A 24930-nucleotide genomic window follows, 5' to 3' on the forward strand; every position below is an offset into this window, starting at 1 on the left:
ACCGGAATGAATAATACCTTTTCCTGTACTCTGCATTTTCAGGAAATTTATTTATAATATATGTGAATTTATATAAAAAAAAATTCCATAATATTCCACTGACCATGTTACCTTGGAATATAACTTTATATTAATTAATATTCTCATGTTTCATTAAAAGTAGTACCAGTCAATCTCCTTTTCTTATAGATTTAAAATGGTTTATCTGAATGTTCCTCCGGTATTAGGCACACTTCTCTTATTAACTGCTGTCGTTAATCATTGATAATTTATTTATTATTTTTGCAAGTTTCATATCATGAATCATATATGTTGCCAAATCCTCCAATGTTAGTATAATAAAATGACGACAAAGTGTTTATTTCATCACACAATTTGCGGGTTTTCTTAAATATTTGTTATAACAGCTGTCACATTCACCTTTGTGAACATTGGGATGTTTCCAGCAATTGATTAAAATTCTTGTAAGCTTTAACATTACTTTTGTCACAAGTTCAGTTTATTTTTCACTCTTTGATGGAAATAAAATTACTAAGAGTCAGCGTTGAGAGTAAATTCAAACTGATAACCATTAATAAACATTTTTTTTTGCCTTAAACTATTTAAAATTATGTTAATGTTACTGCATGTAATGATAAAGGTAATATTCTAAGATCCTTCACATTTTTGTGGTAAAGATGGCATGAAATGCAATCAAAACCCTATGGTACTAACTTGATGTCTAAATCTTTCAAGGTTGATCACGTCTTTTGAGATTCACCAAATATATTGATTATATCATTTAGAACATTCTTTTTATGATCATTTCCAGAAATTTGTTCATGAACATTTCCAGAATTCTGTTCATGAACATTTCCAGAAATCTGTTCATGAACATATCCAGAAATCTATCAATGAAATTTATGCTCAGATATTCAAGTAAAAAATGAAAGGTTTTTGTAAAACAGTCTGAATTTATCTGCTTTCACTATTTTTAAATCACAAAGTGTTGTTAGGCCAAAAAAAAATATATGTCTGTTTCCTGCTGCCAAGGCAAAAAAATCAGGGTCGGTAGGTCGGGATTTTTTTTTTTTTTTTTTTTTTTTTTATTATTTTTGCACTCCCTGTCAGATTTGCAGATGGTTAAACGTCATGTTTGGTTAGGGTCCTGTACCCTAAAATCATTTAATCTCTTTAAAGAAGCTTTAATTGAATAATCCTCCCAGTGCCGACATTTTTTAAACCTTAATTGTAGCACATTTGTGCTGGGAGCAGCCATTTTGATTGTTTGGGTATAGTAAAATACGGATCTGGATCGGACCGGAACCGAATTTTTCCGGACCGGAAACGATTTTTTTCCGGAATTGAATAAAAAGATCTAGGGTCGGGGGCTTTGAGTCAGGGTCGGTCGGGAAACAGGTAACAGACATATATTTTTTTTTGGCCTTATCACAATACAGAATCCCTGTAAAAGTTGTCAAATTAAGTCATGGTACAATATGGTTAACTAAATATGATGGAAAACAATGCTACCAAGTAATAGAGCTTTCTAGTCTCATAGGAGTTGTGTTATCAAGGTGATATTTTTGGCATTCTAAAAAACAATGGTCAAAGTCCCATTTCTCCTTTAGTTATTTCAAAATCAAACGTATGAGCAAGCATGGTTAAGAAAATATAATGACAAAGAATATTACCAAGTTTGAAGGCTGTTGGTCAAATGGTCTCTTGAGTAACAATGTACCACCCTTTTGATTTGAAAATTTTAATGTTACTGCACTTTGTAAATTAAACTCCTTTAAAACCATTTGACAGAATGCTTTCATACTTTGTAGTTTTGTTTGTGATCATGTTTACCTAACCCATATAGTACTGTCATTTCAATCTTACCATTTTGGAAGGGAGCTATGTGACTTTTACTAATTTTCGGAGTACTGTAATAGAATCACCTTATCATTTGGTAATGAATGCAACTTCTCTGAAATCATTTTACAAAATGCTCTCATACTTGTTAGGATTGATTGCCGTCATGTGTAGTTGACCACAGTGTGCCATAATTTTTTATTTGGCCATTTATATGGGAGTTACGGTCTGTTACCATATTCTGACTAATGTACCACAATGACATTTTGTAACCATCAATTTAATTCCTTATTTATACACCTTATGGTACAATTTTCTACAGTAGCAATCTTATTCTTAAAAGAGTCTATATGTATATATGAAATATGATTTTGTTTTAATAATTATTTATTCTACTTCAATGACTGAGGTATCACATGAAATTCTGTATTTACATTTTACAGGCTAGAAGATGGCAGTAAGCAAACCTGCCCCTGGAGTAATAAGAAAATTAGATGAAGTAGTTGTAAACAGAATAGCAGCAGGGGAAGTAATTCAGAGACCTGCAAATGCCTTAAAAGAAATGATAGAAAATAGGTATGGTGAAAAATGAAAACATTAATTAAATTTTCAAATATATGTTTCAAGGTGAAAATTTGAATGTTCCTGCAAGGCTATTATATCTATGATTTACTGCTGATTCAACCTTATTTCCAATGAAAATAGGCTGTGTTTCTCTTTCAAACGGTTTCCTACTGCAAAATTGCAAAACTACTTTGGTCATCTGTAACAGTAAGGACATGGGAAATTTCATTCAAAATATGATTTTCAATTGTTTTGAATATTTATGAACTATTGATACATCGGTATGTATTTTCTGCTAACTACGGCATATATAAGGCCAAAAAAAAATATATGTCTGTTTCCTGTTTCCCGACCGACCCTGACTCAAACCCCCTGACCCTAGATCTTTTTATTCAAATCCGGAAAAAAATCGTTTCTGGTCGGAAAAATTCATTTCCGGTCCGATCCAGATCCGTATTTTACTATGCCCAAACAATCAAAATGGCTGCTCTCAGCACAAATGTGTTACAATAATAGGTTTAAAAAATGTCAGCACTGGGAGGATTATTCAATTAAAGCTTCTTTAAAGGGATTAAATCATTTTGGGGTACAGGACCCTAACCAAACATGACATTTAACCGACTGCAAATCTGACAGGGAGTGCAAAAAAAAAAAAAAAAAAAAAAAAAATCCCGACCTACCGACCCTGATTTATTTGCCTTGGAAGCAGGAAACAGACATATATTTTTTTTTGGCCTAACAATATACAAACCATGTATCCTAACTGGGCCTCAAATGTCTTCTGATTCATTGTGAGGGATTTTCTGAAACGGAAGGTAGGTGCCTATTTTCAAACCCAACCCTCTAAATCTTACCAGTGTACATTTTTGTCAAACATTCCTAATTTCGAATAGTTATTTCCATGTTATTTCTGCGGAAAAGTAATAATTAAAAGAGAAACACAACTTATATTTTCATTTTAAAAGGTGTCAGGTTCATAATTAAATTTCATACTTGCGACTATGCACACACACACTTGAGACTCTGCACACACTTATACTCATGTATTGTAATCTTAGCAAAAACCTGTCGTGTCTACTTAGTATATGTAAGGTTCAAATAAATGAAAAATAGCTGGTAGTACACCTGGTTATATCGTTTATTAGAGTTGATTTAAAGAAGGAAACAGAAGAGAACAAGTTGAACTGACAGTTGTCTTTATAGCCATTTTTTTCTGATATTTTTAAAATGTTTTGATAGATTTTTTTTCTTTTACATGCTAAATGTAAAAGTATTCACACCAATTTGAAAAATCAGCTTTTATTCTTTTCAGTTTGGATGCAAAGTCTACATCCATTCAAGTAACAGTAAAGCAAGGAGGATTAAAATTGCTACAGATACAAGATAATGGATCAGGTGTTAGGGTAAGTTACATTTACTCAAGAAGGATTAAATCTGCTACATAGATGGGATAATAGAACTTCTAGTTTTATAACCACACATTTCTTGCTCTAAATTTTTCAATTCATCAGACATAGAATTATGCTGAATTTCATAGAAAAATAAGTTGAACACTAGTTAAAGAGCTATATTCTTTGAAATTGACAAGCATCTCTTTGATACAAGCAAAAATCATGGGAGGTAAAAAAAAAAAAGGCCTGTCAAATGACAGGACCAACATGGTTAGGGTTGAAATAATTGCAGATGCAAGCGAAAATAGAACTAAATGAAATGAAATTTATGCTAGAAAGAAGCAGCATGATTTAGTATTTTTGATTCATTTTATGGAACTTATAAATTTGATGACAGTAAATACATTATCATGTATTATGTTACTCCTGTTCAGGAAAAAAATGTTGATAATTTCTTCTTATTGATAAGATATGAAAGACAGTATTTTATTTTGTAGAAGGAAGATATGGAAATTGTATGTGAGAGATTTACTACAAGTAAATTACAGAAATTTGAAGATCTGAATTCCATAGCTACATATGGTTTCCGTGGTGAAGCACTAGCTAGTATCAGTCATGTTGCCCATGTGACAATAACAACTAGAACAGTTGATTCAAAATGTGCTTATAAGTATGTTAATACTACATGTCTTTAATTGGCATCATATGTATGGCAACTATTTATTTTTCTTCCTCAATTTTTGTAAGTTTTTGTTCTGTCAATCAAAGTCGTTCTCTATGCAGATAAGATAAACTTGTTTGAGTTTATCCTAGTTATACCCTTTCAACTTAGAATTTTTTGCAGAACAGTCCTAGTGATTGTAAAGATACTAGAAGGGGGTACCTGCATTTGTGACAACCAAAAAAATAAATTATAATTATCATCTTTATTGATTTGCTGGAGTTTAGGCTTCTGCATATTTAAACTTTTAATTCATCTATTCATCGAGCTTAGTAGACAATTATACTCATTAATAATTTGCATTAACATTGATATTTCGATCTTTGCTATACTATAGGGGCATGTATTCAGATGGAAAGTTAAAGGAACCAGTGAAGCCTTGTGCTGGAAATATTGGAACACAAATTACAGTAAGTTTTCTGTTGCAAATACTTGTACATCTTTTGTAATAAGCGAAAGGTTACTAGTATCTTGGTTTCATTTTCATGATATTTTTTCTGATTTTATGATAAATAAAAGACTATTGATTGGATACTCTTCAAATAGTGAGTCACTTAATCTTGACCTCATTTTTATGGCCCATTGATTTCCATTGTATTTGGTGATAAGACCTGTTTCCAAATTACCTTTTAAATATTTAAAACTCAATATGAATGTCCCTTTATAAAACAGCATTGCCCCCATTTAATACTTCCTTGCAAATTAAATTTTGTTTGGATGGAAGGGGTATTTAGAAATACCATGGTATATAATCCTGATCCAAGATCATAAGGGGAGATTATCAAATGTTCTTAACTTCTTACTTCAATATTACAATATGTTGTAATAGTCTTTGGTAAGCTAAACTGCTCCTAACATATTAGACAGATTTTATAAAACCTTGCACAGTTGTAGAACACTAACTACATGCCCTAAGGAAGTGTTTAAGGAAATATTATCGGGATACTATATATATATATATGTTGAAGGGGAGATAATCTCATTTACTTACTTAGATCTAACAATACATGGTATACTGTAAATTTTATTGATCTGTTTCCTTTTTTGGACTCAAGTTTTAAAATGGTTCTAGTTGTATAAGATACCGACTTTTTATATTATCATCAGTTACACAGACATTTCTATATGTCACCTTTTCCTGAATTGTGAAAGATAATATAAATGATGCAATAATAGTGCTATTGCTTGATTATAGTTTACAATGCACTTGTCCTGTATCTTTTCCCCCTGGTTCTCTCTTCATTACACAAATGTTATTATGGCCATGTTGTAAAGTGCTATTGTTGAAAAACTCATTTGTAACATATGTTTGTTATATTATAAAGACCTTGTTCAGTTGGACGTATATTAACAAGTTTTACTTTATAGTTTCTTATCTGTTTTATTGTATATTTTCAATATGTAGGTAGAAGACTTATTTTACAACATTACAACAAGGAGAAAAGCATTAAAAAGTCCTTCAGATGAGCATGCTAAGGTTGTAGAGGTTGTCAGCAGGTAATTTTTATACGACCACAAAAATTGAAAATTTTTTGGTCGTATATTGGTATGACGTTGGCGTCGTCGTCTGTGTCGTCGTCGTCGTCCGAATACTTTTAGTTTTCGCACTCTAACTTTAGTAAAAGTGAATAGAAATCTATGAAATTTTAACGCAAGGTTTATGACCACAAAAAGAAGGTTGGGATTGATTTTGGGAGTTTTGGTCCCAACATTTTAGGAATTAGGGCCAAAAAGGGCCAAAATAAGCATTTTCTTGGTTTTCGCACTATAACTTTAGTTTAAGTAAATAGAAATCTATGAAATTTTGACACAAGGTTTATGACCACAAAAGAGGGTTGGGATTGATTTTGGGAGTTTTAGTTCAAACAGTTTAGGAATTAGGGGCCAAAAAAGGGCCCAAATAAGCATTATTCTTGGTTTTCGCACAATAACTTTAGTATAAGTAAATAGAAATCAATGAAATTTAAACACAAGGTTTATGACCACAAAAGGAAGGTTGGGATTGATTTTGGGAGTTGAGGTCTGAACAGTTTAGGAATTATGATTATGCTGAATCTAAACATGTACTTAGATTTTTGATTATGGGCCCAGTTTTCAAGTTGGTTCAAATCAGGATCCAAAATTATTATATTAAGTATTGTGCAATAGCAAGAAATTTTCAATTGTACAGTATTCAGCAATAGCAAGAAATCTTCAATTGCACAGTATTGTGCAATAGCAAGTAATTTTCAATTGCACAGTATTGCGCAATAGCAAGAAATCTTCAATTGCACAGTATTGTGCAATAGCAAATATTTTCAATTGCACAGTATTGCGCAATAGCAAGAAATATCTAATTGCACAATATTGTGCAATAGCAAGAATTTTCAATTGATTGGAGTTATCTTTCTTTGTCCAGAATAGTAAATGAATCAACTTAAATCATTGTTTTATACAATATACAATGTATATTCACTTTACTACCAACTGATAAATTAAAACAATCTTTACCATTCAGTGATAACAAGCACCTTTTGTTACATTTTAATATATTATGTTGTATTTCATTGAGCAGTTATTGTTGCAAACTCCATTAGAAATTTTAATTGAGATCAGTTTTGGAAAAAGGGAAAGGGGGATGTGAAAAAAAATGGGGGGGGGGCTAAATTTGATTTCATAAATAAAAAGAAAATTTCTTCAAACATTTTTTTGAGAGGATTAATATTCAACAGCATAGTGAATTGCTCAAAGGCAAAAAAAAAATTTTAAGTTCATTAGACCACATTCATTCTGTGTCCGAAACCTATGCTGTGTCAACAATTTAATCACAATCCAAATTTAGAGCTGAATCCAGCTTCAATGGTGTGTCCATACTTGCCCCAACCGTTCAGGGTTCAACCTCTGCGGTCATATAAAGCTGCGCCCTGCGGAGCATCTGGTTTATTTTCATTTTAGTTGATACATGTATATTTCAGTTTCTTTAGATGTCAACCTTTGCCTTTATAATCTTGTTCAGTTTACCAAGTAATAAACCAAATGTTATGGTTATCTTCTCATATTATGATGGTACGATACTAAACCCCTTACAGGTAGTTGCAATTAACATAACTATATTATATTGTAGTATATAGCCACTTATCGTATGTTATTTTATTAATGACGTTGATGTGAAAATGCTAACCCCACTACTATGATTGAATATGAGCTTATCATTTTAAAGTAAAATAAAAGTTTGATTAATAAACATTGCAGTGTTAACTTGGAAAATGTGTAAAGTAATTTATGTGTTTTTTGGGTTTTTTTTTTACAGATATGCAGTTCACAACAGTGGTGTAGGATTTACAGTTAAAAAGGTAGTAGATGTTACTTAAGAATTGAATGCTTCTTTTTGTAACTTCATTGGGGTTTAAAAGCGTTGACCGAAGTACATTTTGTATGAAGCACAGAAACACTTTTACAACCCTATGAAGTTAAAAAAGAAGCATTCAATTACATTTTTAAGCTAGGATCATGAAAACACAAATTTTATAAATTTTAAAATTTTATTCACATGTGCACTTTTTTGTGGGACCTCGTGTTATCATGAATGAAAAGTTTTATTGAGTAATGCAATTGCTTGAGGAATGTACAGTAAGCCAATCAGAATAACGTATTATAGTGAAACATACATCTACCGGTAATGTAATTATTAACCATCAGCAAGGAATGAAATCTTGTAACTTGATATTTATTTTTTTCATATGCCCTTGTTGGGCTGTAAAGGACTAACAGTTCACGTCAATATAATAGCCTATCTTTCTCTAAAAGCAGGATTTGAGGAAATTATGGGTCATATGATTCGATTTATATAGTGAATTAACTGAATAAAAAATATGATAGGGTTTTAAATTAATTGAATGGAAAAAATTATAAATTGATAGAACTGGTATTGTATATTAATGTAAGAAGATTTAGGGGTATACATCGGTGAGAAGGAAACCAAACAACAGAAAAACAAACATTTATAGACAATATGTCAAGCCCTGAATCATTTCTAGTCTATACAAAACATTGAACAGAAACTACCAAATTCTTAAAACAGCCACTCACAAATTTTTTGACTTGATCAAGGCAAAGACAATTTTGTATAGTTAATTTTAACAAAGTTGAAATGACTATTCTAGCATGGAGACAGTACAGCAGATGTGAGAACACCAGTTAATTCTTCACCAGTAGACAACATCAGGACAATATTTGGTCCATCCATTGCCAAGTAAGTTATTTTACTGTATTACTGTCAACTCTATGTACCTCAAATTTCATGAATAGAAAAGCATATCTTGTGAAGAGACAGTCGACATTCTTTATTTCAGATGAGAAATCCTTTTAAAAGTACTTCAAGCGCCCTGAATTTTTAGCAGGCTCTAGTAATGATATGCATGATTAGTAATCCTACTTTATTATAGAATATGTTTTATGTTTTTATTGAACATGAAAACATAATTCCTCATAGCAATTTGGCTATGTTCTAATTGACAATGACTAAATACTTATAACTTTTATTATGAATAGAACTACCGGTAGGTGGCTTCCAATAATCAATATATATATATATATATATATATATATCAATTTTTTGAAACAATGCAGAACAAATGAAGTGATTATTTGCTACAGTTATTTTAGTATTTACTTGTATATAATGATTTCCATTAAATATATCCTAGTTATCTCCCTTTACATGATAAACTTACATGAACCAGTCAAGTGTCAAATCAGTACAACTTGTGATGTCATGCTATTTAACACTTGTGTTAGCTTGGTCGAGACTTTTAATTTTTCTTATTTCTCAATGCATATGAGTTAATAAATGCTGGCAAAAGGTCATCTCACCTCTATTTATTTGTTTACTTATAGCTTATGGTTTTTAGTGCAACAATATTTGAAGGAAAATTCCATGCACCTATTAAGTTGTGTGTCATTTTTGCCGTAGACATGTTTTATAAGAAAGTAGAATAATGAGGGCATGTGAATGAGAGTATCTTTATTTTCAAGATAGGCATTTTTGAGCCTGCCCCAAGTCAGGTGCCTCTGGCCTTTGTTGGTCGTGTATTTTTAATTTTAGTTCATTCATATGTTTTGGAGTTCAGTATGACATCAATTTTAGCTGAACTAGTACACATTTTTGCAAAGGGACCAGCTGAAGTCTGACCCCAGGTGCCAAATTTTCTTGCTGTGTTGAAGACCAATGCAGCCTTCTGCTGTTTTGACTCCTTGGGTTGTTGTCTCTTTGACACAAGTCCATTCTCAATTAAAAAAAAAAAAAGTACATGTAGTTATAACTTATATGACTGTTTTATCTATGAGTAAACCTTGGTGTGGAACACCCACAATCTTACAGCTAATTATATTGTCATTTTGAGCAAAAATTGGAGAGCTCTTTCCTAACTGTTTTAAACAATGCACTTCCCATTGAGATTCCCTTTTCAGACATTATTTTTTTCCAACATTCTAATTGTTGTAACCAATGAAGTTTTAAATGCCAGAAATTGATAAAAACCTTGTTAATTACCTTCACTTGGTTCATTGACAAATTACTAGTAGCAGGTTAACTGAGTAACCTATGGAATGACCGCATATCAAATACCAAAAGTGTTTTAAAAGGGTTATAAGTCTGACATATTTTCAATTTTAATAAATTTGATACAAATGTGTACTGAAACCATAAATATCAAAGTTAAATTTTAAAAGAATTACAGTGATATTCAATAAATCAATTGCCAAGTATATTGACAATGAAAACATTCAAATTTTACAGAATTAGTACAAAGGCATATAGTGCAAAATCTGAAGAAAACATAATTAACATGGTATAGGTGTGTAAAATAAATATAAATTGAACAATAGCAAGCTGATCAAAGTTTACAATTTAGTTCTTTATTTCATTTTGATTTAATATTGTGTTTTGTAAATGTAAAATGGTCATCGACATCCAATGCTTCATCATATTTCAGATGAAATACAGATTCAAAAATTGTGAAAGTAATAAAGTACAATTCTTATATGATTTGCATATCAATAAATACTTGAATTCCGAGTAACGTTCACTGTGATCTATTCATGTGCGATACACATGCATCCATACTTTTCATACTAGTTACATACATATATGATCATGAACAGAATGATACAGACAAGGAAGTCACGATAAACATCAATACTGTTTCATTTGATTTATAATGTCGAAAATTTGAGTTGTTATGTAAGTCTAAAGCGCCTTTCGTAACACTTAAACATGCTCTTGTCTAGAATATGGTTGAAACATCCATCCAGCCACTGAAAATTGATTTAAACAAGGCGTTTGGGCAAGAAACCATTCTACATTTTAAGCCTTGGTGGCTGATGACACTAAGTAGTTCATCTATATATAGTGATGACTAGCCTGACAACACTTGGTTGTCAAACCCTGTTCATGGAAAGGTATGACTCAAGAGATCTTACTCTATCAGGATTTCCAGTTTTCCTGTCAAAGCTCTGTGTTTTTCTCCAGGTACTCTGGTTCCTCTGCCAATAAATACTGACTGCCATAGTGGTGGCCTTAAACACCAAAATTCAATCAATCAATCATGCTTTCCAGGCAAATAATTTCTACATTAATTGTTTCATGCAGATCATAGTAAAATGACTCTGTGTCCATGAAATTTTATGTAATTTAAGGATGTTTTTATTAATCCATGTTGAACTTTGAATTGGTATCAAAATTTTTGTCAATATTTATGCATTCTATAGTGATGATAAATTTGTTTATTAAATAAAACTATTGAGGGTCACTACAAAAACAAGATAATTGTAAAAAAACATTCACGTGTTATGTGATAAGAAATCTTCTGTGACCACAGTCATCTAAAATATGTGTTGTGCACATAGCAATATGTTTGACAGACATAAAAGTAGCCTGCAACCTTGGTCTCAAGAGGAGTAATTAATTACTCACGGTGTAAATAACTTTTATACTCGGAAGTCAGTTAGAATTGAAATCTTGTCAAGTGAATAAAAACAATGATATATGAAAACATTTTAATTAAGTGAAATTTATGATGATTTACATGATTAATAGGGAAATGAATTATAATTTATAGTTTGATAAGTTGCATGCCGTTCACTTTTTGTAAGTGAAAGTCTTATTTGAGGTTGGTTTGTCGGCTCTTTGTGAGTTATTATTAGAGCAGAATAATTAACATTAATATGCTCAAACTTTATGTTCGTCCATCTGTCAGTCCGTACATCTGTTTGTCCGTTTGTACATCCCAAAATTGGTTTATGTTTTCTGACTTAAGTTTGCCTCAACCAAATGTTATGAAACTTATAAACAATGCTTATTACCATACAACTCAGATAAAGTATGCATTTGTGTAGCATCACTTTTACAGTTTTTGAGTTATGTCCCTTTATAATGTTACATGCAAGTGAGGCCATCCATCTCTGTCCCATTTACACATTACCTATTTATATTTTTTTAGCTTATCTGACCCATAAGGCCAAATGAGCTTTTCTTAAATCCCTTGCAGTTTGTCCTCCTTCTACTTTAGAAAAATCTTCTCCTCTTAAAAAACTAGGCCTTAATCATCATCAGGGATTAAAAAATGTGTGTGGTTTAAAATAGAATATAGGGGTAAAATGCAAGGTTTGTCTGTTATGATTATCTTGAAAACTGTTATAAATAGAGAACATATGACATGGGCATAAATGTTCAAATCTGCCAACTATCCATTTACATCAAAACTGTCAGATGACTTATTAAAGGAGCCTTTTCTCTTAAAGGATGAATTTTTAATTTTGTTCATTTTAACTGGGTTTTCTGAATGAAAAAAAAAACCACTTTGATCATGTAAATCATCACAAATTTCACTTAATTAAAATGTTTTCATATATCATTGTTTTTATTCACTTGACAAGATTTCAATTCTATTTCACTTCCAGTATAATTACATGTTATCAAATTGATGAAGTACAGCGAACACACAGGTGGCTGCCAGCTGTTTCCTTGCAATAATATATGAACTGTTCAACTAATGCTTATCAAATTTTGATATGTCGATATTAATGACAAAATAAAGGTCAAGTTCAACATTAACGATTTTTCCTAAACGTTCAAAAGTTATGGTCCTTGTTATATGGGAAAATGGCACTTTATTTGTTGTCTGTTCAATAACTTATGAAACTTTCAGATTTCAATATGCTGTTCCTAATGACAAAATGATGGTCAAGGTTGATATTCAGGATTTTCTTTTTTTCTGTGAAGAGTTATGGTCCTTCATAGATTGAAAAATAGGCATTGGTGCGTTTTTACTCATTATATTAAAAATTGTAGGAGATAAATAGATACTTTGAATAGCAAAAATAATCTGCAAGACAAGATGTACCAATAAGTTAAATTTTGTGAAAATATTAGTAGACTCTTTTAGGAGTGATTGCCCTTATAACATGATTTATTTTTAGGTTTTTGTAAAATTTAAAGAGAGAAAGAGAGAAACTATAAACAAAAAAATTATCAGCAATTCAACATCAACAAAAAAGTTATTTAAGATATTTATTCTTTTCTAATCCACAATGTTGTAAAATGTCCTTTGTTGAAGATGCACATAGACCTATATGAGCTTTAGAGCCATCTAGTTATATTTTTGTCTGAAATTCCTTAGTTACTGTAGAAGCCTTTTGAATCATTTTTAAAGAAGAATATTCCAAGAAATTTGAATGTCATGCTGAATTGACAATCAATCTTGAGAGTTTTAAATAGAAGGTGATCTTATACATATTTTTTGCCAATCATTATGTAGATGTATTTTTAGCTTATGACAGATGATGATGCATCATTTACAGTATAATTCTTTTATCAACAGTAATATGTGATTTTCATTCAAGAAACAAAATTTTGATATATGAGCGGTTTTTCCTTTCCCAGAAAGATAAAAATAGTTATTTATCCTTGATTTTTAAAATAAAAATGCCACTTATAACATAAATCATTGACTAAAGGAATATTTTTCTAATACTTTGCATGGTTGGAATATTATATTTAATGGAAATTAAGAATTTTAGAAACTAAGGGCTTTTAAACATGTTATTGTCTTGATTGATTTATTTCTGTGTTTACTTATGATCATTTGAAAGGGAAATGTTTTATTTTATTATGTAAAAAGGGAATATTTTCATTATGATTACTGTAAAAGGAAGAAAGTTTTATTGTACAACAGTTTGTATACTAGGTACCACAAGTTTTGGTGTAAATATATCATCATCATTACTGCTTGTCTATAGTTCAGCAGTTGTTGAAATATGTACATAGATTAACTTAAGCCCCACTGTACCATAGCAGAGAACATGTACTAATCTTCTTTCTTCCATCCATTCATTGCAGCTTCTTACTCTAAGACCTTATGTTCTAAAGATTTCATACTTGATTGAATTGTTTGTCATCATGGGTACCTGACTGTACCTATATAGATATAGGAAGATGTGGTTTGAGTGCCAGTGAGACAACTCTCCATCCATATATGCTTTTTAGATTTTGTCAATTTTCCAGGTGATAGGACATTCATTGATTTTGTTCTATTGATACACAATAAGATGATACCTAGTGATACACAGATTTTAAGTGTTGTATATATTCTTTTTATCTCATTTTGATGTATGAATTATGAAACATGATTAAACAATAGATTTGACATAACACATATTTTTGAGATTTGGATGTAACAAATCATAAGAGGCTTTAAAAAAATTTTTATGTCATGAAATAGTGAAATTGTCTCCCCTTTTGGTTCTTCCAATCTGGGATGCAATTTGATGGGATTCTAAACAAACTTTTTGTGACTATTTAAGTTTTAAGAGGCAACAAGGGTTTTATGTTTTGTTAATCAGAAATTGCAGTATATTTTTTTGGGGTATTTTTTGGTTTCTCAACAGGTCGTGAAACTGTGTTCATGTGACCTTACAAACACAGTGAGTAAAACATAGGATATATTATTCTATTGAAAGTGTGCCATTAGGTTTTAATTCTTGATGATTTAATGTAATAAAAAAAAATTCTCATCATATAAAAATTTGATGTCGCACAAACCTGTGCCAATACTACATAATTGATAGCTGTGTTCTTAAATGTGGGTGTAATATATTAAAATATAGTAGTAATTAATAAATATTCAGAATATTCACATGCAGGGTTATCTGATTATACTCCTAATATATATTAATTACATATTATTTTTTTATGTGCCTGGTCCAACCAGTTTATGTGGGAGTTCTTGTCAAACTTTAATGTCTGTAATTGTCTTCAGAATGAATTATTCTCACATTTAGATAAGAAAAGTTCCAATTATCATAACCTACACAACAATTTACCTGCTGCTATCATATAACTTAAGGGAACACTTGTTGCAAATAGACTTGTGTAAAGAAAAAGGTTGTATGATTGCCAATGAGACAAACTCATTGATAGAACAGATGAAAGGATATTAACAACTGCTTTCAACATGAAAAGACCCTGCAAAACCTGTACTGTATACTGTATAGTAAAATATGAAAAGACCCTGCAAAACTCATACTCTAGTAAATATGAAAAGACCCTGCAAAACTCATACTCTAGTAAATATGAAAAGACCCTGCAAAACTCATACTCTAGTAAAATATTAAAAGACACTGCTAAACTCATACTCTAGTAAATATGAAAAGACTCTAGTAAATATGAAAAGACCCTGAAAAACCCGTACTATATAGATAAATATGAAAAGACCCTTCAAAACCCATTCTGTATTGTTTAAAATGACAAGACCCTGCAGAACCCATACTGTATAGTAAAAAATGACCAGACCCTGCAAAACCCATAATGTACAATAAGATACAAAATACCCTTGCAAAACCCATACTTTATAGTAAAATATGAAAAGACCCGGCAAAACCCATACTGTATAGTAAAATATGACAAGACCCTGCAAAACCCATAATTACAATAAAATACAAAATACCCTGCGAAACCCATACTGTATAGTAAAATATGACAAGACCTTGCAAACCCTATTATGTACAATAAAATACAAAATACCCTGCAAAACCCATACTTTATAGTAAAATATGAAAAGACCCGGCAAAACCCATACTGTATAGTAAAATATGAAAAGACCCTGCAAAACCCATACTGTATAGTAAAATATGACAAGACCCTGCAAAACCCATATTGTATAGTAAAATATGGCAAGAGCCTGCAAAACCCATACTGTATAGTAAAATATGACAAGACCCTGCAAACCCCAATATGTACAATAAAATACAAAATACCCTGCAAAACCCATACTTTATAGTAAAACATGAAAAGACCCGGCAAAACCCATACTGTATAGTTAAATATGACAAGACCCTGCAAAACCCATACTGTTTAGTAAAATAGGACAAGACCCTGCAAAACCCATAATGTACAATAAAATACAAAATACTCTGCAAAACCCATACTGTATAGTAAAATATGAAAAGACCCGGCAAAACCCATACTGTATAGTAAAATATGACCAGACCCTGCAAACCCCATTATGTACAATAAAATACAAAATACCCTGCAAAACCCATACTGTATAGTAAAATATGAAAAGACCCGGCAAAACCCATACTGTATAGTAAAATATGACAAGACCCTGCAAAACCCATATTGTATAGTAAAATATGAAAAGACCCTGCAAAACCCATACTGTATAGTAAAATATGAAAAGACCCTGCAAAACCCATACTGTATAGTAAAATATGACAAGACCCTGCAAAACCCATACTGTATAGTAAAATATGACAAGACCCTGCAAAACCCATACTGTATAGTAAAATATGGCAAGAGCCTGCAAAACCCATACTGTATAGTTAAGGTGGTACCCAACACTTGACTAAAATTAATTTGGCTCGTTTAATTTTCATAAAATTTTGACAAAGTACTTACTTTGACCCTTTCACAAAAATATAAAAATTTCAAAAATTTTGAACCAACCGTTTTGTCAGAAAAATTACACTGGTTATATAGCAGTTTGACAAACATTTTTTATCATTGAGAATCTTTATATTCCCTTTACAACACAACGTAATCAAAACGTTTAGCTGACTTTACAGAGTTATCTCCCTGTAGTGTTAGGTACAACCTTAAATGTGACAAGACCCTGCAAAAGCCATACTGTATAGTAAAATATGACTAGACCCTTCAAAACCCATAATGTACAATAAAATACAAAATACCCTGGAAAACCCATACTGTATAGTAAAATATAAAAAGACCCTGCAAAACCCATACTGTATAGTAAAATATGACAAGACCCTGCAAAACCCATATTGTATAGTAAAATATCGCAAGAGCCTGCAAAACCCATACTGTAGTGTATAGTAAAATATGACAAGACCCTGCAAAACCCATACTGTATAGTTAAATATGAAAAGACCCTACAAAACCCATAATGTACAATAAAATTGAAAACATGTGCAAAACCCATACTGTATAGTAAAATATGAAAAGACCCAGCAAAACCCATATTGTATAGTAAAATACGAAAAGACCCTGCAAAATCCATACTGTATAGTGAAATATGAAAATCATTTAAAAAGATACAAGATACAAGATACAGCCTGTTTAAATTATAACCTTAGATAATTGAGATAATTACGGTAACCAATGAAAACTATTTCAAGTCTATTTCATGGAAAACAATATTTTATCACTACAATCTAGTTAAATACTGTCAGCAATATTTGAGTAACCTTGACCTTTAAGAATTGTTTATTATTATTTTTGAGCCAGTGGACTAGACATTTAAATGATGAATTAAGCCAAGGTCATACTTTCAATAGTTTTATTGGTGTAACCTTAATAAGAGTGCCTGCAGTAGTAGGTTATTACATAACATGGCCATTATAAAATTTGTTGACAAATGACCACTATTTTTAAAACAACAATAAAAGTTACATTTTCTTTGACAGATAGCTAAACTAGTTTAATAATAATAATAATCTTTTATTCGTAAGCAATACAGCTTATAGAATATAAATATTACAAATATTCAATTACATCAGTGAAATATATTTACATTTAAACAATTAGACAAAAAATCATATAAGTAAGTATACCCATATAACAGTACAGCAGAGTATGATAAAACATAACACATATTAAGCATTTATAATGATTAAATTAAATATGTGCCTTCTCGGCCAGAAATAAAAACTTCCCTAAATTGTTAAGTTCCTTTACATTATGAACAGATAGCAGTTGTATGAGTTTAAAATGAGAAGGTTTTCTCCAATAATAAGGTTTAAATTGTGTGTTGTTAAATATTGTGTGCTGCATATAGGATCATTGTCAGAATTAAATGCAGAAAAAGGACATTTAAAAAGGTTTAGACATTCCTGGGCCTATATCACTAAGTCATCTGTAAATGTTGTAGATGGAGATTTACTAAATATGTCTGTTGCTGTTTAGTTTTATGTTCAAGTCCATTATGGACACTAATTTTGAATTTTGAATTTGACCTTCATCCTCTTTATAGGGTCTACTTCAAAACTCTGTTAACAGACAAAAACTGACAAACCAACAAAAAAAATAATTAAAAAAATTGTGAAACTGTTTTTAGGACACATTTCTAAAAAACAAAAATGATAGATTTACTTTTTCCAGTAGCTTCATCTGTTGATATTTACTGTGAACTTTTTGTGTATATTTAAATATAGTTAGCTATGTTGAAAGATGTGTATAATGTTAAATCATAAAAATTCCAATGGTTTAGTCTCAAAGAAAACTTGTAAGATTTCAACAGCAATTTTGGTTGAATAGTTGTAATTTGTGTACTAGGTGCAATTTGGGTACTGTGAGGTTAACTGTTTCTCTCGTCATTCAATCAAATTAAATTGTGTATAAGCTCATTTTATTATTTCATTATAATGTTAACACAGAATAATTTATGTATGATAATTGAAAATTATTGCCTTGATCTTTTGGTGAATTATTTATTTTGTAGTGATTTAATTTGGGAACTTTCACCTTTGATGCCAAAAAAAAACAAAAATATTACAACAAAAATATCCTAATTTACAATAACTTTTAAAGGATATACAAAAGTGAAATTAAAAAAATCTAGAATTTAAAATTGATACAAGTCAGAAGAGCATCATTAGTTCAGGAACAAAATAAGCACAAAATATTGATAGGTTATACAGCTCCTTTTTGAGGTATTGACATTTTTTATTATAAATGGCAGGAAATGTGTGACTTGGACTTTTACCTTACATTGCCTTATATTTGCCTTGGTATTATTTGGGTATAAAATCGAAAGAAAATAAATCTACTTAAATTTTGACCTTTTACGAATTATTGTAGTCTTATTTAAAAAGAAAAATTGCTAGATATGTATTTTTTGGTAATTTGAAAGATGCAAGGAAAATAGTTCTCAAGTATAAAAATTGAGGAAAAGTTTTTTCTTGATTAACTGATTAAACCTTACTGTTAAAACATCTGTTAAATAGTGTCTTACTAGTAATAACTTATAATACTAATGCTAAGTATAGTAACATCCTACTACATGTCTTGTCATACAAAAGTGACAATTTGTCAATTATTGCGGTGTTTTGGACATTTATATCAATTTGACTACTAGATCACAACTTCACCTTGTAAGGTTGATATATAACTAAGGGGAAACAATTATGATTTGATTTTATAGGTTATTGATTGGATAATATGAAACAGAAAATGATAAATGTGGTTATTGATCTCTCTATATTTTTTGGCAAATGGCAGGATGAAAAATGTGTGGTTATTTTGATGTACTTGTTTACCTCATAAATGTGTAACAAAATTAAGAAAATCAGTTTAGAAGAATTATGTCCCAATTATTATGGTCTGTTTTTCAAATTATTTTTGATTATCTCAATTAAGTAGTAAAAGAAATATTTAGGCTTTTGTCTTGTTTCCAATGATGCCTTATTGCTATTGTGGATTTGTTTTTGGACATGGGTTTCATTTTTCATTGACTTGAGGTTGTCTTATGGCATATCTCAATGTTTTGTTGGTTTTTATTTTTGAGAATTCATTGTTGTTGGGGATATTTGATAATGCAATAATAGAGCTTGTTTATCTCCTTAAATTAAGCTATGGCATGATATATTCAAAATAAAACAGTAAACTGAAGGAGTACTTAAACTAATACAGCCAATGAGGGACAGTTATTTGTCTACTTTGTCAAGGGAAACATACATACACTTCCCCATATTAGTCAGAATACCATAATGTAAATATCCAACATCAAACCATAGCTTTATTCACTAAATCTTTTTTTTATGTTATTCAGTTGGGTCACAAATATTAACAGTAAGGCATGATTTTCTTCCCAAAGCTATAAGCCAGGGTAACAAGATTCCATTGTTCATGTGTATTTATTTACTTAAGTTATAGTAAAGCAGTGGCTTACTATGCAAGTGGTTCCTGGTTTGTAACCCAGCTATGGACAGATATAGAGTTTGTTATTTTGTATTGACCCCTCTATATTGTTGATTTATGTCATTGTCTGATTACTTGAATGTTTGCATTTCTATCTCATCATCTTTTTTTATTCTGTGTTGAACAGCTGTTTACTACTTTTGCCTTTATGCATTAACACCTACCTTGAAGGCAAATAGACTATTAATTGTGCATGTTGCAAAGAAGATATAGACATTCAAATTGTTGAACTGATCTGTTGCACAATCTGGTTTAAGCATTTGCACTGGAAGTGTTAAGTTTCTTTTATGTAGAGTAATGAATTTGAAATATGGCAGCCAGAAGCCCAATTTTGTAATAGAATAATTATATTTACATTGCATCCTAAATTCTTACTTTGTACTGGGTAATTTTGAAGAATTTAGGTGGAATTGCAATAGCATTATTTGTTTTAGATATTGCCAAAATCAGCTGTAAAAACCTAATGATACTTCATTGTAACACTATATTTTGAAATTATTACAATGGTCATTTAATTGTTTTAAAATAAATAAGAAGATGTGGTTGGAGTGAGACAACTCTCTATCAAAACTAATTTTACATATCTTTTAAACCTTGAAGCTCCAGTTTTCCACTTGCATGAAATATATGCCACTGGATATTAAGCAACCAATAATTAATCAATTCACCTTTCCTGCATAATCAAGACACCTGTAAAACTTAAACATTAATATTGACAACCTGACTATACAAAACCAGTACCGGTAATTAGTCTTCCTAAATGTCGTAGAAAACCCTTTGAAATTGATAGTAAAACCTGCTGAAATTTGTCACATAAACAATAAGAGAGATGTCTAATTGCAAGAAATCTAATGGATAGACTAAAGGAAGTTCACTAAAATATCTTCTTAATCAAGATGAAAGAGGAATCAAAGTAAGGGTTATATATATCATGTGAAATATTCTTATACAACCAATCCCGAATGTTTAGGCAATAATCATTCTGGAATTCAGGAAGTATTGTAGTAAGTTCAAATGATTTGTCTTCATTTATAAAATTTACAGAAAAATTTAATGTAAGACCTATGTTTAATTGTCTGCATCTGATTGATAACAACAGTGATAAAAGTATTATTTAGACCTGTCTTTCCTGGATCTTTATTTACATTTTTTTTTTTTTTTTATAGTTTTTGGGTTCATTTGGGTCATTTAACAAAAAAAATGTTAAGTAACATTGTGATTTTTCCTTAAAATTTTGCATGACCAAAAATTTATCATGGAAGGATCAACAAGGAGAAGTTATTTTGTTTTGTCCAGACAATTTGCTGATAATTCAAACCTGAAGTTATGCTGCTGCCAGTCTTTAGCCACTGACAAGAGGCATAGGAGTAATTTACTCATTTAGTCAATCATTAAAAACAACAAAAATTAAATGATGTATATTTTAAATACTGTACTCTTAACATATCCTTGTCATATCTAGATTTAGACTTCTACAATATATCTGTCTGATAAACATGTTGTTGACATCGTATCTCACTTTGATGTTACATACTCTGATAATAACATCATCACAAGAAATGTTTTAAATCTAGGTACATTCTATAGGTGGCCATGTAAGAAAGTGTTAAAACTTGACGGAAATAAGGAAGGAAATGTGTAAAGGTCTCAATATTAATTCTATTTACGTCAATTGAAATTTTAAAATCGTCACTAGATTTAATTAAAAACTTTCTATGTTAATTAGGCATAAAATGAAGGTAACATTTGGATGTCTTGGCCAATTGATCTGTAAACCTTCAACTATTTTTAAGTATTGGATGCTATTTTTTTGGTAGATTCGATTGGGTGTAAAAGCATTGACCAAAGCACTTTAGACTCATAGTAGCGCTCCATAAAGAAAATATGTGCACTGTTAATGGTTTGACAGTCCTTTGAAACTACCGAAAAAGAAGCAATTCTTATGATAACATTTCAATGCTAATAGCAGAAACATGCAGGTTGTATATGCAACATTATCATGGAGTAACATTTTACTGAGAAATTAACTATCAATTTAAAAGAGAGTTGTAAGCCAATCAGTTTAAGGTAGATTTATGGTATACCGCCATCTTGGATTGAACAATCACAGTAAAAAAACTGTCTAGTTATTTGCCTCAATCTGCAAATTTGAAGACAGATTTGCAATTTAATGGTTAGACTGTTTAATAATATAAAGAAAACTTGGCAATTTATTGTATAATCCAAAATATTTAAACAAATGTAATTTTTCTTGCTATTAGAATCATTTTTTTTCAAACAAGCCATTTAAGGGAAGATAACTCTTTTAGTAAAAAAATTATACTGGACAGATAGGGATTTTTTTTCTTTTTACTTGTAGCAAGAAAACAAGTTCGGTGAAACCATGTTTTCTTTTTGTTTTCTTAAAACATATTAAAAAACCTATCTTTTCACAATTTATTTCAAAATTCTATCTAATAGATTTTTTTTTATGCACACAAATGTGTTTTTCCATGAACAATCTAACCAAATTTAGGCAATTTTCAACGACTCATAGCTTGAAAAATAGCATGGTGACCCCTCCTTTTTATTATATTTTTGAAAAGAGCATATTAAAATCTTCACTCTGGCTAAGTATAAGAAAATTCTGTCTCAAAAAATATTTACTTATGATCTACCTTAATAGAATCCTTATGATATATTTGTGTAGTGTAATTACAATAAATACTATAATGTAAAGTTGAGTTGCCCAGTTGCTATACTTATATGATTATAATGCAATGAAGGTTAACCACTAGCCATATCTATATGTTAAAAATGTTAGGAAGGTGACCCACTGATCATTATGTTATAACAAAAATATTATGATGGTTAACCACTGGCTTAACTGAATGACAACTATGTAATAAAAGTTATCAAAGGTACCAGGATTATAATTTAGTACGCCAGACGCACGTTTTGTCTACATAAGACTCATCAGTGACGCTCAAATCAAAATATTTATAAACCCAAACAAGTAAAAAGTTGAAGAGTGTTGAGGATCCAAAATTCCAAAAAGTTGTGCCAAATACGGCTAAGGTAATCTATGCCTGGGATAAGAAAATCCTTAGTGTTTCGAAAAATTCAAAGTTATGAAAACAGGAAATTTAGAAAAATGACCACATTATTCAGTTTCCATTGGCCATAATTTTATGACAAAAATGTAAGTTCCATAAAGGTAATAATGTAAAGTTTTATAGGATAACAATGTAAAGTTTTATAAGATAATACATGTAATGTAAAATTCTATAAGATAAAAATGTTATTTCTATTTTATATTAATGTAAAGTTCTATATGATAATTATATAAAGTTCTATATGATAATTATATAAAGTTTTATATGATTATAATGTAAAGTTTTATGTAATAATAATGTAAAGTTCTATATGATAAAAATGTATAGTTATATATGATAATAAAGTAAAGTTATATATGATAATAATGTAATAATTTAATTTTGGATGTAATGTGTCATCTGATTGGATGACGTTTTGTGTATCATATCATAGACACAATTTTGTCATGTGACCATGACGTCATCAACATTTTTTCATGTTTTACGCCGGTTTAAAATGGAATTTTGAATTAAATTATAAGGAATAACTAATATTTTGTCAGTTTTTTGAAATAACATGAAAAATGTGGTGCACACTTGCAAATAACCCGCTACGCGTGTTATTCAGTGTGCACCACATTTTTTATCATTCCTTAATTAATGTAAAGTTCTATATGATAATGATATAAAGTTCAATATGATTTTAATGTAAAGTTCTGTATAATAATAATGTAAAGATCTATATGATAATAATGTAAAGATCTATATGATAATAATGTAAAGATCTATATGATAATAATGTAAAGTTCTATAGGATAATAATATATTGTTCTATAATAATAATGTAAAGTTCTATATGGTAATAATGTAAAGTTCTATAGGATAATAATATGATGTTCTATATGATAATAATGTAAAGTTAACTTTCAGCTCTCCCTGTTCCTATTGCACTTTAATTATAAATAACTTCAGCTGATTTCTAATACTAAAGTTGTATAACATTGTTTTCTGTATTTAATAGCTTGAAGTGTCAATATCTTTTACTTGTTATATTGTCTCACTTATCATGCTGTGTTGGTCTAATTTTTCAATTTCCCTAGTCTAGACTATAAGACATGTATGCTTTCCCAATTAAAATCATGTCAAGGTTGATTGTAAGGTGGAAATTTTTTTTTTTAAGATTTTTAATCAGAAACTGGATTCCTATGGCTTTTAAGACTGAAAGTAGACTGCATTATTTTCCCCCAATTAAATTCTAATAAAAAACATTTAAGTTGAAGGTATTCAAAGGGGAAAACGGTTGAATGTTTTGACATGTATACTAAATAGTTGGTTCTCTTTGCTCATGTGAGGATCTTTTTTGCTGTAGAAAAATAAACAATAGATACTTGGTTGTAGGTCAGTTAGAAAGCTACCAAAGAAAATAACAAAGGTCTTAAAAAACTTTCTCTGAACAAGTATAGATTATTGTTTATGGTCGAGCTAGAGACTCACTTCTAGATGCAGTATTTTTTACCTGTATTGAAGACCCATTGGCAGCCTTGGACGGACTTCTGCTCTTTGGTCAGGTTGTTATCACATTCTCAAATTCCCATTATCTATTATATCTACAGTCTTGCATAATATATGACACTAAAACAGTTTCTGTGATGGTTAATATTAAGGAATATGAAGTATATTCATTTTTATCAGTGGGATACAAATCTACATGGATTTGGTGGTTATAGGTTTTAAGCAAAGAACTCTTTTTTTACATCCATGCATACAGAATTTTTGAAAAACCATGAAATCAAATATCCATGAAAATTCATTTTTTCCTCAATTTATTAAAATATAATTATTAAAAATAAATAAAACCGCAGTATTTGA

The 24930-nt window shown here is 30.2% G+C and overlaps 1 protein-coding gene across 1 annotated transcript in view; it reads left to right on the top strand.

Moving 5' to 3' along the window:
- LOC143064921 (DNA mismatch repair protein Mlh1-like) overlaps positions 1–24930 on the top strand; it is a 144203-nt gene that overhangs the window by 5876 nt on the left and 113397 nt on the right. The window contains exons 2-8 of the mRNA XM_076238134.1: positions 2283–2415; positions 3716–3806; positions 4292–4464; positions 4853–4925; positions 5921–6012; positions 7805–7847; positions 8658–8746. Of these exons, the coding sequence (XP_076094249.1) occupies positions 2291–2415; positions 3716–3806; positions 4292–4464; positions 4853–4925; positions 5921–6012; positions 7805–7847; positions 8658–8746 (686 nt within the window). The 5' untranslated portion in view covers positions 2283–2290. The remainder of the gene's footprint in view (positions 1–2282; positions 2416–3715; positions 3807–4291; positions 4465–4852; positions 4926–5920; positions 6013–7804; positions 7848–8657; positions 8747–24930) is intronic.

Source organism: Mytilus galloprovincialis, chromosome 2, assembly GCF_965363235.1.
Source record: "Mytilus galloprovincialis chromosome 2, xbMytGall1.hap1.1, whole genome shotgun sequence".
Lineage (NCBI taxonomy): Eukaryota > Metazoa > Mollusca > Bivalvia > Mytilida > Mytilidae > Mytilus > Mytilus galloprovincialis.